We start from the raw sequence: 16,849 nt of genomic DNA on the forward strand, positions 1-16,849 counted from the left end.
GAGTAATTTTTAAATAATTTTTTTATAATAAAAAGGGATTAATAAATAATTTATATATATCCCAACCCAAATAAAAATCTTAAAAAATCAAAAAATCTTCCATATTATTAAAATAAAATTAGAAAGAAAATGTTATAAATATTTCTGCCATGCAAGAGGATGGGAGGAAATTTCGCTATTTTTCAGGGGTAGGTTATAAGAAACCCTCACCAAAAATCCTGACATCACATAAGAACATGGGCCTGTTTTGAAAAACAACCCAAAAATTTGAAATTTTGGAAAGAGCCCGCTCAAATTAAGAAAATTACGAAAAGCCCCGGCGGCGCAAAACCTTTTCCGTTGTCTTCCTCTTCTCCGGAGACATAGCGCGTCTCTTCCCCATTAATGCCCTAGATTTTCTCCATTTTCGTCAAGAATCCAGGTAAAAATGATCATTTTCTTTCAGATCTTTCAATCCTTTTGCAAGTTTCGAGCTTTTATTGTTTCCATTTTGAGTTTCCAGTTTTGAGAAAATGCTGATCTTTCGAGTTCCTTTATGCTAATGTTGGTTTACTGCTTCCTTTTCAGTTTCAGTTTGGTTTTAATTCATTTTTATTTTTAAAGTTGTGATTTTTATCCCATGTTGTAGTTTATTGGTTGTGTGGATTTTGAAATGTGATTGTTTTGACCTAGAAGGGTTTTATAATCTATGAAGTTTCAATTTTTTACAAGAATCTCATGATGATTTTTTGTTTTGTTATTTATTTATTTATTTTTTATATATATAGTTTAGTTTGAGTTTGTCCAAATTAAGGCAAAATGGAGATGGAAGCAGTTTGCAAAGAGTTGGATGAACTGAAGCATGCAATGGAGGTTCTGAGAGATGACTGCCAAGTGAAATCCAAGTTGTTGGAGAGCTTGAGAAGAGCTCATGATGAACAAAATTCCAAGCTCCAAGAAGCTAAAGCTACAGTTGAAAAGCAAACTCAAGAGCTTGCTGCCAAATCTGAAGAGATTAATCTCTCCAGAATTATGTATGAAGATGTGAACAATACTCTTTTAGAGAAGGAATTATTGCTAAAAAATCTCAGCTTGGCTAATGACAACATCAGGATGAGTTCTAGGGAGAGGGTGATGAAGTTGGAAGAAGAGAACAAAACTCTTATTTCTGCTTTGGATGAAGCAAACTCGAGAAGAGAAGACGGGGAGCGAAAGTTGAGTTCTTGCAAGAAAGAGATCGAAGAGCTTCGAATTCAATTGGTGCAGTCTCAAAAGAAGTGTTCTGATGCTGAGGAGAAGGCTCATGTTCTTGGTGAAGTGAGGAGGAGAGAGGAAATGATTCAGAGAGTAGAGCGGGAGAATGAGAAGTTGGAAGATAAGCTTAAGTGGAAGAATGAGCAGTTTCGGCACTTGGAAGAAGCACATTGTAAACTTCAGGATGAGTTTCAGTCAAGTAAGAAAGTATGGGAGCTGGAGAAATGTGGTTTGCATGATGAGATTTCATCTTTGCAGATGAATCTGGACTTGCAAAAGAGAGCTGTTGAAGATTTTCGTTCGAGATTAGAGATGTGTAATCAAGCTCTTGCTCATGAAGAAAGTAGAAGAAAATTACTTGAAATTCAGATGAGTGAATTTGAAACTCGGTATGAGAATGTTGTAATGGAGTATGAAGAGGTTAGATCTAGCATTGATGTATTGACAGCTAAGCGAGATGAGGAGATTGCCACACTTCGTAACTCATTGGCCACCAAAGAAGCATGTTTCAAGGAAATGGAATTTAGAAATGATCAGCTTGAACAAGATAATATAGAGCTTCGGAGCTCTCTGAAAGAGTTTCAGGAAGCACAGATTAATGCAGTGGAAGCTACTGCTTCACTGAAGACTCTTCGTCAAAAGTTTAGAGTTTTGGAACAGAAGCACAGAAGTTGTTCCGAGGAATTCAGGGCTAAAGAGGCTGAATGGAGTACTCAAACAGAGAAATTAAGGAGAGATTTGGATGAGTGCACGTTGAAGTTAAGCGGCAAAAATACAGAGATATCTGAATTGCAGCTTGAGTTAGAAAGCACCAATTCTTTGTTGTTGCAACAAAAGTTGGAGAATGAAGAGATGTCAATTGTTCTTGCTGTCTTCAAATCAGCATTAATGGAGTCCTACATGAACCTTGAAAGCTTGAAATTTGAGATTGAAAGAAGAAATGCAAAACAAGAAGAAAGAATTGCATGTCTAATGGAGCAGTTGGATAAGAAGAATTGTGCTCTTGTTCTATCCCAGTCTGAAATCAAGCTGGAACATGAGATGGTGCTTGAACTGCAGAGAAAGATGGAATGCGTAGAATCTGTGAATCTGGAGCATGTTTCAAAGCTGAAAGAACTAGACATCTACAAAGAGAAGCTTGAGGAATCATCCCGGAGTTTCAGTAGCTTCAAAGACCAAGTTTCTCAGAAGGAAAGCGAGCTGCAAGAGAATATGAGGAGAGTCTCCGATGCATTAGATGATGCAAATTCTGCTCTTGCTGAAAAAAGCCGGGAACTTGACAGGTGTAATAGTATGCTTGCAGAGTCATCTCAGAGTTTTAGTCGTTTCAAAGAAAAAGCTTGTATGAAGGAAAAGGCCCTGCAAGAGGAATTGAATACATTCTCAGATGCTTTAGAGAAAGCAAAATTCTCTCTTGCGGAGAAAACAAGAGAGCATGACATGTCCAAGGTGCTGCTTGTAGAATCATCTGGGGTTATTCTTCGCTTAAAAGAACAGGTGTCTCAAGCTTCCCAGAAGGAAAATGACTTGCAGGAGGAATTGAAGAAAGCAACAGTTGCTTTAAATCAAGCAAATTCTACTCTTGCTGACAAAACAAGTGAAGCGGCTAAGTTTGAATATCAAATGCTAGAAATTAAATCAGTAGTTGAGAAACTGGAGAGGCTGAGGTCTGATTTGGAAATTGAATTGAGTAAAACACATGATGAATGCATAGCAGTTAGAAAGGATTTGGATGCCTGCACTCTTGAGAAGATGATGGCTGAAGAAAAATTTATGCAAGAAAAAAATGGTTTGAAGAGAGATATCAAAGAGAAAGACATGTTAATCAAAGAGCTTCAGCAGCAAATTGTTATTTTTGAAGAACATCAAGCAAGACAGTCTGTGGAGGATATCGGAAAGGTTTCAGTTGCAGAAGATGAATATGAAAGACTGAAGTGTCAGGAACAAGAATATGCAGCAAGGGAGGTTGAAATTTCAGCAATGATTGAACAAGAGAAAGCAAAGTTTTTAGAAGCCATGAAGGAGAAAGAATGTGTTATTTATGTTATCCAGCAACAAGTTTCTTCACTGAAAAGAGCTTTTGCAGAGTTGGCTGAAGCAGCTGGCAGTTTGAAACCTTCTGACATGAGGTTTGATAATGGAGGACTTCATGATACTTTAGAAAAAATTGTGTCGACTCATATCCTTGACAAACTGGATCTTCAGTACAAAAGCTTGCTCCTTGTTGAAGCAGAAAAGGAATCGCTTGTTCTACAGAAAAAACTTGAAATTGCAGACAAACTATCATTTGACTCAAAGAAAGAAAAGCTTGAGGCAGAAAACAAAACAGTTGAAATTGAGAAGGAATTGAAATGCCTGCTGTCAAACAATTGCATTCTCAAAGGAGAGATAGAAACTCTTAATGCAGTCATTGAACAGTTCTCATCAGCGGGAGAGAAGATGGAAGATGACATTGTATGTTTCACTAATTTGGTTATGGATTTGTCTAACAGTGAGAAAGAACTAGCAAAGTTTCTGAAGAATATAAATGCTCAAGATGAAGAGGTTGCTAAATCCTGCTGCAAAGAAGACAACAATTATCAGCTGAAGAACAACAAAATATTGGAGACTTTTGCTACAAGATTGCCATTGAAAGAGCAAAACTTTTAGCTAGATTTAACCAAACTGTTTGTTTGATTGATGTTCTATCTCTTATTTTTGTGTGTGTGTTAGCTGTTCCCACTGTAGCAAGTGGTCATTAATCAGTATGGATGACCTGAAAAGCTAAATCAAGTCAGAATTGAGCTCTGTTACCGGTTCATTCTGTTCATTGTGTTGTTTCTGCCATTGGCTTTTATTGAAATGGAGGTATTCACTTGAATGAATCAAATAATGCTAAGCATCAGAAATTCACAGCAAATATTTTACTGTGATACTTGTTAGATGAAAATCAAAATCTGTTTTGCTTAACATGAATTATAACATTCTCAATTTGATCTTTTCAACATTGAAACAAGCATCTGCATTTAATTCCGATAAAATTTGACACGGAAGCATCCAAAGCTGAAACATGATCATCCATGCGTCTCAGGAAAAATCCAAATTTTCTTGTTTTCTTTCATTTTAATTATTGTAAATTTAAATTCAGAAAAGAAATGCTGATGCTGATATATCAGTATCAGATCAATCAAATGCAGTTAAATGTAAGTTTCTATCTATCTGCATTCCAAACTTGTGTTAACCACATTATGAGTGGAATTCCTTTCCAAATTTTTTAATGGAGAAAATTGTTTGTTTACCCCTTGTAAAACTGTATAATTGCTAATATACCCGCATAAATTTGCTTATATACCGCTATAAAATGCATGTCTTTATATGCTTATATATTTTGAAGGCTGAAAATCAAATTATAAATTTTATGAAAAAATATGTCATGTTTTATTTTTTTTCTTTATCTTCATGCTTTTCAAAATGAAATAAGAAAAGAGGGTATATAATAGTTAAGTTTTTTTTCTTTATAATTTTTTAGCTGATGTTTAGTTTAAAAAAGTAGATATGCTTATTAAAAAAAAAAGGAGTAGATATGCAAATAAAAATGATTTTTTTTTACAATAATGTGAATAAACCATTAATTTATTAAAAAATAAAAAAATGATTTGTATAGATATGTAAATAAATATTGTTTTTTATAAAGGATGTTTAAAACATTTCTCATTTTTGGAGGGCCTGCAAGCAGAGCAAAAATCCATTTTAAAACTTGGCCTCTTTGATTTTTTTAAAAACATAAAACACGTTTAATAAATTCGCTTTATTTCTTATTTTTGTGAATCTCTTTCACTAATAAAACTCAAGTCTACACGCAATGTTAAGTATGTGACACCCTTTTTTCAATATTTAAAATAAAATAATAAACAAATAAATAATCTATGATGTCTCACCAACCTTAAGACACAGTCAATTTTTTTAAAAAAACAATAGAGAAGTTTGTTTAGAAAAAACAAAAAAATATCACTGGCCTAATGGTACCGAGTCCCTAAGAGTTTCATAGAGATCGCGTGTTCGAGCCTTGCTTCACGCGATACTTTGTGTTTGGGTAAGGGTGTTGTGGAGTGATGCTCTGGCTCTGTTCTTGACTTCCTTTATTGAGGGGACCATGACGTTTATCGTCCTGTGTCAAAAAAAAAATAAAAAAAATGAAATCAAAATCGGACAGATTAAAAAATATCTAACTGAGTTGAAAATATTACGGATGAGCTAATGGGGTTGTGTTTTTTGTCCCTTAACTAAAAAGAAAGGCTAAGATTTAAATTAAAAAAATAAACACAAATCAGTAAATAGACGGTGGCCTTCGTCTTTCTGGTTATTTTATTTATTTTTTATTATTTTCACGTGGTTTTATTATTTTTTATTTGAGATGGACTTCACCCATTGTGAATGGTGATTGTCTCTCATCTTTCATCCGTTCTGTAATGATGTTTATAAATTTTTTTCCTTATCTTTTATTCGTGTCGGATATATTTATACTATTTTTTTTTCTAATAAATTAGTATTTATTAACTTTGTTATATATATATCCCCAAACTAATTGAAAAGAGAAGATAATGGCGAGTTCGATCCCCATCTCACGTAAAGTGAGGGTACGGTTTGATGGTGAGCGTGGCTCCCCCCACGTATTTATCTTTTGGTTCCGGCGCTTGACACTTTTCTAAAAATCTTATTGTAAAAGATGATTTTTATTGCAAGATGTGCCACGTGTCAACTTCCCGAGACCGCTAAAGGGATGAAATTAACATCATGTATTTATGTAATGTATAGATATGAGGAGGTTTTCGCGTAGTGCCACCAGCTCGCCGGAGATGAAGCTCCTCTGCCTCCCTCCGCCGAGATCGGCGGTGCGCGGTGGCAAGTGGCTCGCCCTGGCAGCGAGCATCTACATCCAGTGCACCTCGGGATCGTCCTACTGCTTCGGTATCTACTCCTCTCTTCTCAAGAACTCCCAGGCCTACGATCAATTCACGCTCGATTCCGTCGCCTTCTCCAAGGATTTTGGCGCAAACGTCGGCGTCCTTTCCGGAATCCTCTCCTCCTCCTCCCGCGTCGGCGCACCGTGGGTTGTCCTGTTGGCTGGCTCTGTACTCTGCTTCTCTGGTTACTTCCCGATCTGGCTCGCTGTCACCGGCGCCGTCCCTCGCCCTCCCCTTCTGGTTATGTGCTTGTCGATGCTGCTTGCTGCGCAGGCCCAGACCTTCTTTAACACCGCTGATGTGGTCACCGCCGTCGAGAACTTTCCGGGAAATCGGGGCACTGTTATTGGGATCATGAAGGTGAAAATCCCTAAACCCCTCCTTTTTTTTCTGATTCAAAATCTATCTTTTTAATCATTGAAACTATTCGTTTTATCAAGATCAGGTCAAGTTTTTTGAGATGTGAAATGACATATGATCTTGAGGTGCATGACTGCTGTTGTAAATTGAAGAAATTAATGTATGATGTTGATTCTTTGAACTTTGAATTTATTTGGTTGCATTCCTTTAGTTTATGCTCATAATTCTTAAAAAAGTGATCATCTTGACGGTTGCTAGCTATTGTAATATTTTATATTTCTAGTGCATTCATTTGTCTTGGTGATATTTAAAAGATTATATTATCTCCTTGGGTTTTTTTCTTCCCAATTTTGAGAAGACTAGCTAGGTCCTGCTGGGTTACCTTTCATAGATGTTGGTTTGAGTGAAAGATTTTTTCAGAAATTCCATTTTCCTCTTGTTATTCTTCTGGTATTATTTGGAGTTAATAATGATCCTATGGATACCACGGCAGTCTTATAACCACGTGTTAAGGTATTAAAGAGAGAGAGAAACATCTACGGTAAAAAGATCAACCCAATCATATATATATATTTAGGTATTAGGTTTGGATTTTGGTTTGTATTAATTGTATGGTTGTTGATGTGTCACATTCTAGTTCCAAGCCACGCACTCATTTGGAGTAGTAAGTGCGTTGTACGCTATTTAGTCTGCCTTCATTGTCAATGCAACATCAGATATATCTTATGGTGAAAGGAGACTTTTGAGGTGACAATGTTTGTTTCAACATTAATTTTTCCTCACTGTGGAAGTAGGAGGGACGTTTGCTTTGATTACAATGGATAAGAATCGATAAGATACTGTTAATTCTCTTATGTTATATTGCTCTGTCCTACCCGTCTTACTTTCTTATGCCTTGTTGATAAGTCTCATCTAAATACCATTGATAGCTTTTTCTATATATATATATATATATATATATTTTTTTGGAGAAGAGCATCTATTACTTGAAAAAATAAATTACACGTCTGGACCGGTCTGGTATGTAGCTTTGTGGAGTTGGATTTCCTTTTTTCAGGTAGAGTCAAGAGTGAAGCTTTTTAAGTGGGATGACCTCACCAACAGGTTTTATATATATATATAAGAGGTCAAACACTAAACAATTTGTTTAAACGACTCAAACCATTACAATTTGGACCAAATCCGTTGGTGATTTTCATATTCAACTCTGTTTATTTCTAAGACTTAAGAGTACATATGAAGTTTCCTGGAACACTTTTGTTGTGGTTACCCACTGGACTCATTGCCATGGTATTAACAATCATTAGTTCATTGTATCATGTTTTCTTTCTCCTATCATTTGAACATCAGATAGCGTTTTGGTAAATCTAAAAGCTCTTTCTGTTTCATTGTTCTGTGTAGGGGTTTCTGGGTCTTAGTAGCGCAATCCTAACCCAGATATATCGCACTCTGTATAATGGAAATGCTGGGGCTTTTGTTCTAATGCTTGCATGCCTACCTGCATTGCTTCCGTTGTTGCTTATGTATTTTGTCAAAATTCATCAAACAGATGGAAGAGATGACAAAAAACATTTAGATGCTTTCTCCATAATAACTCTGATCATTGCTGGTTATCTGATGCTGGTTATTCTGGGAGAAAATATTCTAACATTGGAAACATCTGTCCGCATAGTGGCATTTTTACTGTTGCTCCTCCTGCTGATGTCACCTTTAATTGTCGCAATGAAAGCTCAGCTTCATGATTGGAAGACACTATCTGAATCATGCGACGAAAGTATCCGGCCGTTGATAGGTGACATAAATTATGCGGTTACAGACCTGAAGTCTGATGGACTTGTAGAAGAAGAGGCTTCTTCCAGTGTGATTGGGCGGGAATCATCCAGCCAAGACATGTGCCAAGCTTCAAGAGAAGACTTGAGTGTATTACAGTCAATGCTGACAAGTGAATTCTGGTTACTTTTTCTTGCGGTTGCCTGTGGCTTGGGTTCAGGGTTAGCGACAATAAACAATATAAGCCAAATAGGAAGTTCACTTGGATATTCAATCAAAGAGATAAGTAGCTTGGTATCCTTATGGAGCATATGGAATTTTCTCGGGCGTTTTGCAATTGGTTACATTTCAGATTACTTCCTTCGTTCACGAGGCTATGCACGGACATTGTTCATGGTCTTAACTCTTGCTGTGATGAGCATCGGGCATGTAATTATCTCATCCGGTCTTCCTGGTACTCTGTATTTGGGCTCTACATTTGTTGGTCTGTGCTATGGTTCTATATGGGTGCTAATGCCAAGCATCACTTCAGAAATCTTTGGTCTAAGGGACTTTGGTACCATTTTCAACACCATTGCCATAGCAAGCCCAGTCGGATCTTACATCCTCTCTGTTAGAGTTGTTGGATATATATATGACAAGGAATCTTCGTCTTCTGCAATTCATGCTTGCATGGGACGACACTGCTTCATGTCATCGTTTCTGATAATGGCATCAACTTCTCTTCTTGGAGTTGCATCCAGCGTGGCACTGTTTCTCAGAACCAGAAAGTTTTACAGTCAGGTTATATATGCTGCAGTACAGTCTTCTTAATTTCATCCCATGAATTCAATGGTGTTCTTTATCTCTTCATTCTGTCAATACGGCGGACATGTAAGTTGATATATTTTATCATCCATAATGACTACTATTTGTTTTGTAAGACGATGATTATCTGTTTATGGCCTTTGTCATGCTTGGTATTCCATTGTTGTTCAAGTTTCTTGGAACGCTGGTCATCTTTCACATCTCAAGCGTGGTACAATTTTGTCAATTGTAACTTTATATGTTATACTGGGACCGTTATTAGACGTGCAGAGAACAGAAAGTAGGGGACAGAGTGAGAGTGAGAGTGAGAGTGAGAGTGAGATAAGGGTGTTATGGTTGGCACTAATTAGTGTATGTTAACAAGTCTCTAGGAAATGTGCTCCCATGTTATATCACAACAACAATTCGCATCATTTTACATCATCATTCTCATCATCAGATACAGTTGTGAAGTTTGAGTGCTTCTGTCTCACCATAACCGAAACTCACATTATAAGCTTGCCAAGCTTTTTTTATTCAATCAAAACAAGATGTCATAAGGAGCAGCAGAAATATAGCTTGTTTTAATATAAAAAATAAAAATGAGGTGAATTTCACAAAGTGACACCAGCTCGCCAGAGATGAAGCTCCTCTGCCTCCCTTCGCCGAGATTGGCGGTGCTCGGCGGCAAGTGGCTGGCCCTGGCGGCGAGCATTTATATCCAGTCCACCTCAGGATCGTCCTACTGCTTCTGTGTCTACTCCTCTCTTCTCGAGAACTCTCAGGCCTACGATCAATCCACGCTCGATTCCGTGGCCTTCTTCAAGGATGTCAGCGAGAACCTCGGTGTCTTTGCTAGAATCCTTTCCTCCTCCCGCGTCGGTGCACCGTGGGTCGTCTTGTTGGTCGGCTCTGTGCTCTGCTTCTTTGGTTACTTCCTGATCTGGTTCTCTGTCACTGCCACTGTCCCTCACCCTCCACTTCCGGTCATGTGCGTGTCGATGCTGCTTGCTGTGCAGGCGCAGACCTTTAACACGGCGGATGTGGTCACCGCCGTGGAGAACTTTCCGGAAAATCGAGGCACTGTTATTGGGATCATGAAGGTGAAAATCCCTACACCCTCTTTTTTATCCTAATATATAATTTTTTTTTTCTGATTCGAAATCTATCTTTTATTCAACAAAAATACTAGTTTTATCAAGATCAAACCAAGTTTTTTGAGATGTGAAATAAATTATATATGTTCTTCACTTGCATGATTGCTGTTGTGAATTGAAAATGTTGATAAACGTGTGTATGTATGATGATAATTGTTTTATCTTTGAATTTAATTGTTTGAACTCCTTTAGTTTGTGCTCATGATTCTTAAAAAGTGATCATCTTGACGGTTGCTTGCCATTTTAATATTTGCAGTACATGCACTATGCACAAGTTTTAATCTTGCTATCCTGCCTTTTGTCTGGGTGATATTTAAAAGATTATATTATCTCCTTGGGTTTTGTTCTTCCCAATTTTGAGAAGACTAGCTAGGTCCTGCTGGTTTACCTTTCATTGATATTGGTTTGAGTGAAGATTTTTTCAGAAATCCATAGCTCTTCTTGTTATTCTTCTGGTATTATTTGGAGTTAATAATGATCTAATAGATAGCATGGAAGCGAGAGGTGGCAGTTGTCACGGCCTTCCCGATCGCCCCAACGATCACCGCGCGGCACTCGTCCCTTACAGCAGTCTTGTAGCCATGTGTTAAGGCTTAAGTAGAAAGATAAAGAGATACTGTGAGGAGAGAAATCTAGGGTAAAAACATCAACTTAACCCTATATATGTGGGTATTATGTTTAAGTATTTAATATATATTAATTATATGAGAATTGAATCAGCATTCATTTGGAGTAGCAAGTTGTACAGTATTTATTCTTGGCTTCATTAATTGTATGCAAAGAATACTAATTAGTTGATGGTGAAAGGAGACTTTTGAGGGGACAATGTTTGTTTCTACATTAATTTTTTCTCACTGTGGAAGTAGGAGGGGCATTTGCTCTGATTTTAATGGATAAGAATTTATAAGATACTGTTAGTTCTCTTATAAACACTTTTGTTGTGGTTACCCACTAGACTTATTGTCATGGTATTATCAATCATTCGTTTATTGTATCATTTTTTTTTTCTTTTATTCAAGGCATATTCGTTATCATTTAAATATTAGATAGCATTTTGATTATCTAAAAGCTCTTTCTGATTCATTGTTCTTTGTAGGGGTTTGTGGGTCTTAGTAGCGCAATCCAAACTCAGATATATCACTCTGTTTAATGGAAATGCTGGGGATTTCATTCTAATGCTTGCATACCTACCTGCTATACTTCCGTTGTTGCTTATGTGTTTTGATAGGCGTTGGAAATTATGTAGTTACTGACCAGAGGTCTGATGGACTTATAGAAGAAGAGGCTTCCAGTGTGATTGGGCGGGCATTATCCAGCCAAGACATGTGCCAAACTTCAAGAGGAGAAGACTTGAATGTATTACAGTCAATGCTGACATGTGAATTCTGGTTACTTTTTCTTGCGGTAGCTTGTGGCTTGGGTTGAGGACTAGCCACAATAAACAATATAAGCCAAATAGCAAGTTAGATTGGATGTTCAACCAAGGAGACAAGTAGCATGGTATCCTTGTGGGGCATATGGAATTTTCCCGCCCGTTTTGCAATTGGTTACATTTCAGATTACTTCCTCCGTTCACGAGGCTATGCACGGACATTGTTCATGGTCTTAACTCTTGCTGTTATGAGCATCGGGCATGTAATTATCTCGTCCGGTCTTCCTGGTACTCTGTATTTGGGCTCTACATTCGTTGGTTTGCGCTATGGTTCATATGTGTGCTAATGCCGGGCATCTCGTCAGAAATCTTTGGTCTGAGGCATTTTGCTACCATTTTCAACCCCATTGCCATAGCAAGCCCAATCGGATCTTACATCCTTTCTGTTAGAATTGTCGGGTTTATATACGACAAGGAATCTTCGGCTTCTGCAATTCACGCTTGCATCGGGCAGCAATGCTTCATGTCATCGTTTCTGATAATGGCATCGACTTGTATTCTTGGAGTTGCATCCAGCATGGTTCTGTTTTTCTCAGAACCAGAATGTTATACAGTCAGGTTTTATACGCTGGAGTACAGTCTTCTTAATTTGATCCCATGAATTAATTCAACGGTTTTCTTATCCTCTTTATTCTGTCAATATGGTGCGCAAAAGCAATTAATTAGTTAGTTGATAAATTTTATTGTCCATAATGTATAGTACTATATATCTTGTAATTAAGATGATGATATTTGTTTATGGCGTTTGTCATTTTTATTCAAGTTTCTTGGAGCTAGGTTGGTCAATGGTCACCTTTCACATATCAAGCGTATAGTGTCATTGTCAATTGTAACTTTATAATGTTACATCACAAAAACTGTTTGCATGTATGTTTGTACATCATCATTGTCATCATCGGATAGTGTTGTGAAGAAGTGATTCTTAGGATTGATGAGCATTTGGAGCATGGTAAGGTTGTACAGGCTATGTTGATTATGGAGAGAGAGAGAGAGAGAGAGAGAGAGAGATGCATGCTTTGTTGTTGGTCGTGTATTAAATTGTATAAATTTAGGATCTAAAATTTTCCTAAAATTAGTAATCTTCCTGATTTATAACCTATGTCATTTATGTAAATTCCCAATGAAGGTGAAGGGAATAATCCAATTTTCTCCTCGACAAACCACTCTTCTTCTCCTTCCCTCTCCTTTTCTTCTTGATTATGCATAAAAGAAATATTTGAACTATGAAGATAAAACTCATTAAATCCTTAATATAATCTACAATTCCTAACATGACTAAACCACAAAAGCAAAACACATTGCAATACAAAATAAGTAGTGCAAGTCATATTCATATGCAAAATGCAATATGATGCAGATTTGTGGCTAGGAATGGAAATCGAGCAAGGTATACTAAGTAAAACATATAGCATAAAATAATTCTACAGATTTGGTAGAAGTGCATTCACAACTCCATTTATTGTGTTAGAAAAGCATAGATGCGATATAAGCCTACCTTCTTAAAACAAACATACAAGAGAATACTCGATATGTCTCAAACATCACACATGAAGTGCCTTCACAAAGTGAAGAAAAAAATCAAAGTGGTTTATGGTAATACGTACCTCTTTTGCAAGTGGAGAAGCAAAGTCCATGTTGTGCATGCATAGAGGTATTATCTCCATTTGCAAAAGTATAGCAACAACATCATCATCATCAACCTGCAAAGAAAACATTCGATATAAACTAATAAGCTAGTAACATGATTAAAGTTTCAAATGTGGAGACTATTGAGCTAGCTATTTCTATAAGTCCATGTTCAACACATAAAAGAGTCCTCACAACATATTGAAAGGATAAAATATTGATGGTTAAGATAAATAGTTGTAAGCATTATAATTAAGTGTTTCATTACCAGGTAACAAGAATTCATGATAAAAATAAAAAATAATGATGCATGTGTTATAAATAAATATTATAATGGATGGCTACTATAATAAATCACTGTAGCAGACGGTATTACTGCAGCAACAATCTAGAAAATACTGTAGCAGCCGCCCATGTGGCACTGTAGTAGCCGCCGGTACTGTTATTATTACACCTACCAGGGTATTTTGGACCTTCGGATCAAATCGATCCTAGCAGTTCATTTAACCCTTGTAACTCTATATATACCCCCACTCATTTGTATATTTGATGTAAGAAGAGAAGGAAAAGAGAAAGAGAAATAAAGAAGAGGGAAGAAAAGGAAGAGTTGAATTTTGAAGGGTATTGGTAAATATTCTGGCTCTCTATTCTTATTACTATCTTTACATTTATAATATATATTCTTAACATGTTATCAGCACGAACTTGCTCATATATATGACTTTAATTTTCTTTGGCTCATCTAATATATATCCTATATATGAAATATGTTTTTAATACTAAATGAAGGGAGGTTCGACAGGTAAGCATAATACTGCTAGCAAACCATATATTTTATTTAATTCATAATTTCAGTCAACCATATATAAGATTTTCTTAGAAGCATACATAAAAACATACAGTACAAAAGCCACTAAGGCTAATAACACTAGTACATCTAAAATAAACATGAAAAACAATAATATTAATATTACAATGAGTTTTTCTATCAAATCCAAACCATCTGGTATGATCTGCCCCAAGTTTGCCATGGCGAAACTCCGATCCTGGCAATCATTGACAAAATCAGGTAAAATTTCACCGACGAACCTCCGATCTCCTCTTCTCCGCCGGTCCTCTTCTCTTCTCCGTCGGCCTTCTCTCCCTTATCTTTCCTTCCTCTTCCCTCTTAACTCATACTATTTTTCAAACAAATTTTCATTTCCCAATGCTGCAATAATTGCAGTGTATGAACAGTACCGTGTATGAATAGTATTATATATGAATAGTACCATATGTATATACAGTATCATATATGAGATTTATATTTTATTATGTACACTCTATTCTAATTACCTGCTATATTATTTTGAAGAGAATGGTAAATATCGCAAAAAGTGAATTCGAGACCCTTGAATCTCGGGGGAGCGATTATATATCCACGGAGCCTCGATGTCGAGCTCCATTTGAAAGCAAAAGAACACGAGCAAAAACTATTGGGGCTAATAACGATGAGTCAGAATGATAATAAGGCGAAAGCCTTAGTATTTATAAGACATCATATTGATGATGGCCTGAAGAATGAATATTTGACCATTGAGGATCCACAGGAATTGTGGTTATCCACGAGGGAGCGATTTTGAACATCTCGAGAATGGTCTACTTACCCCAAAAGCACGTAATGATTGGTCGAAGCCTCGGGGTTTCAAGACTTTAAAAGCGTGCGAGAATATAATTACGAGCTATTTAAAATTGTTTTCGATGCTACGTCTCTATGGAGAAAGCGATGTGGAAGGTATGATGCTCGAGAAAACATTTACAACATTTCACACACGAAATGTTATATTACAACAACAATATAGAGAAAAGAATTTCACAAAATTTTTACGAGATTAATTTCTTGTCTCCTTGTGGCGGAGCAAAAATGAATTGTTGATGCGAGAATCATCGATCTCGACCATCTGGATCGACTGACTTTGCAGGAAATTAATTTTAGGCGACGAAAATGGCGTGGTCATGATGTTGGCTTTAAAACCACGGTGAGCGAGGATATTATGGTGAGTGGGGGACGGCCCAGTCGTGATGGGAGCCGAAATAATATCGGACCCTAGCGATAGCAAAAGTGATGTACATCAACAAAAGCAATAAAGCCACAAGATGGGGTCAGGAGACAAAGAATGATACACACTATCGTTGTGGCACGGAAGGTCGTTGGTCGAATTTTGCGGGACCCCTAAACATTTTTGTCCATCTTTACCAACAATCGCTCAAAAAACAAGAAGGTAAAGCTATTGAGACAAATTTTTCTTGACAACCTATAGTTGATCCAATTGAGAATAATTCTATAAATAATTTAAATGTAACTGAAAATACATATTTAGATATGTCAGATTTCCTTATAGACTAATTTGTAATATGTATTTGTGTTTTATTAAATTATGTTTTTCTTCTGTTTTGTTATAATATGGCTGATGATGAATACATTATTGATTTAGGGACAAGCAGTCACTATTTTGACAAAGAAAAATATATTTTATATCCTTATCGATGAGGAAAGGCATGTATAGCTACAATAGCGAGGGTCGTGAGACATGGTTGAAGAATCTGGAGAAAGCGGCATTGATGTTGCCAGAATGGAGCGTCTTTGCGGATGAAAAATACTACTATATTCCCCTAAGTCTAGGAGGAACCTTTTCAAACTTTAAAGATATCGTCTCAATGGATATTATTTAGAGGGCGGTTGATAAGGAAGGAAAAGAATATCTTTATATTCACAGAGTTATTTCATGCCAAAAGCGTGTACTTGAAAACTTTGCTATATACTCTTGAGGGATTATATTTTACGTCTTAAAGTGATGGAATCGCATCGATATTAACGAGAGGTTAATGACCTAGAAATATTTAAAATATGGCATGAAGACTTGGACGTTCGAGATGCCTTATTATATTTGCGTAGGATTATTACTAGTTCTCATGGACACCTTTGAAGGATTATAAAATCCTAACACATAATGAATATCATGTTTCGACTTGCAATGGGAAAAGCTAATAACGAGACCTTCATAACTAAGGTGACTAGTGAATCTCTAAATTTTTAGAAAGAATACAAGGAGACATATGTGGACTGATACATCCATCATGTGGACCCAGTTTTAGGTATTTTATGGTTATAATCGATGCATCGACTAGATGGTCCCATGTTTTACTTCTATCTCTAGAAATGTAGCATTTCTGCGAGGTTATTGGCACAAATTATCGAGGGCTTAAAGCACAATTTCAGATTATCCCATAAAAAGACAATTACGTGCTTGATAATCTTTGGCGAATTTTTCATCAAAATCATTTATGATTATTGTATGGCGGTTGGAATACATGTTGAGCGTCAGGTGGCTCGTGTACATACCCAAAATGGGTTGGCGAAAGTCATTAATTAAAAGACTCCAGTTATTGCCCGTCGATGTTATTAGGAGCGAGCGCCCTTTCTAGTGCGTGGGAGTCGTGCTATTTTGCGTGCTACGGCTTTGTATCTGGATTCGACCCACTGCATATAATTCATATTCACC

The 16,849-nt window shown here is 36.7% G+C and overlaps 3 protein-coding genes and 1 pseudogene across 6 annotated transcripts; all 4 read left to right on the forward strand.

Moving 5' to 3' along the window:
- Nucleotides 1–302: 302 nt before the first annotated feature.
- On the forward strand, nucleotides 303–4,020 carry LOC120267789 (uncharacterized protein At4g38062). Of its 3 annotated transcripts, none has more exons than XM_039275473.1 (2): nucleotides 303–421; nucleotides 768–4,020. In XM_039275473.1, exon 2 carries the CDS (start codon nucleotides 799–801, stop codon nucleotides 3,880–3,882), a length of 3,084 nt encoding a protein of 1,027 aa, XP_039131407.1. In that variant the 5' UTR covers nucleotides 303–421; nucleotides 768–798; the 3' UTR covers nucleotides 3,883–4,020. The 3 variants fall into 3 exon arrangements, with proteins under 3 accessions (XP_039131407.1, XP_039131408.1, XP_039131409.1); XM_039275474.1 differs by having other exon boundaries at nucleotides 304–421; nucleotides 773–4,020; XM_039275475.1 differs by having other exon boundaries at nucleotides 304–421; nucleotides 794–4,020.
- A 2,013-nt stretch (nucleotides 4,021–6,033) lies between these two features.
- LOC120267790 (protein NUCLEAR FUSION DEFECTIVE 4-like) lies at nucleotides 6,034–9,271 on the forward strand. Of its 2 annotated transcripts, none has more exons than XM_039275476.1 (2): nucleotides 6,034–6,536; nucleotides 7,938–9,271. In XM_039275476.1, the coding sequence occupies exons 1-2, from the start codon at nucleotides 6,069–6,071 to the stop codon at nucleotides 9,117–9,119; spliced, it is 1,650 nt and encodes a 549-aa protein (XP_039131410.1). In that variant the 5' UTR covers nucleotides 6,034–6,068; the 3' UTR covers nucleotides 9,120–9,271. The 2 variants fall into 2 exon arrangements, with proteins under 2 accessions (XP_039131410.1, XP_039131411.1); XM_039275477.1 differs by lacking the exon at nucleotides 6,034–6,536 and adding an exon at nucleotides 7,683–7,826.
- Nucleotides 9,272–9,393: 122 nt separating this feature from the next.
- LOC120267792 lies at nucleotides 9,394–12,432 on the forward strand (annotated as a pseudogene).
- LOC120267793 lies at nucleotides 11,512–12,443 on the forward strand. The gene has a single exon (XM_039275478.1). It carries the CDS (start codon nucleotides 11,767–11,769, stop codon nucleotides 12,280–12,282), a length of 516 nt encoding a protein of 171 aa, XP_039131412.1. The 5' UTR covers nucleotides 11,512–11,766; the 3' UTR covers nucleotides 12,283–12,443.
- Nucleotides 12,444–16,849: the final 4,406 nt, after the last annotated feature.

This window comes from Dioscorea cayenensis, chromosome 8, assembly GCF_009730915.1.
Source record: "Dioscorea cayenensis subsp. rotundata cultivar TDr96_F1 chromosome 8, TDr96_F1_v2_PseudoChromosome.rev07_lg8_w22 25.fasta, whole genome shotgun sequence".
NCBI lineage: Eukaryota > Viridiplantae > Streptophyta > Magnoliopsida > Dioscoreales > Dioscoreaceae > Dioscorea > Dioscorea cayenensis.

Excerpts from the sequence above, each read along its gene's own strand:
- LOC120267789 (XM_039275473.1), top strand. The coding sequence starts at position 799 with ATGGAGATGGAAGCAGTTTGCAAAGAGTTGGATGAACTGAAGCATGCA.
- LOC120267790 (XM_039275476.1), top strand. The coding sequence starts at position 6,069 with ATGAAGCTCCTCTGCCTCCCTCCGCCGAGATCGGCGGTGCGCGGTGGC. Across the intron at positions 6,537-7,937 it reads CTGTTATTGGGATCATGAAG|GGGTTTCTGGGTCTTAGTAG; the intron begins GTGAAAATCCCT and ends TGTTCTGTGTAG.
- LOC120267793 (XM_039275478.1), top strand. The coding sequence starts at position 11,767 with ATGGAATTTTCCCGCCCGTTTTGCAATTGGTTACATTTCAGATTACTT.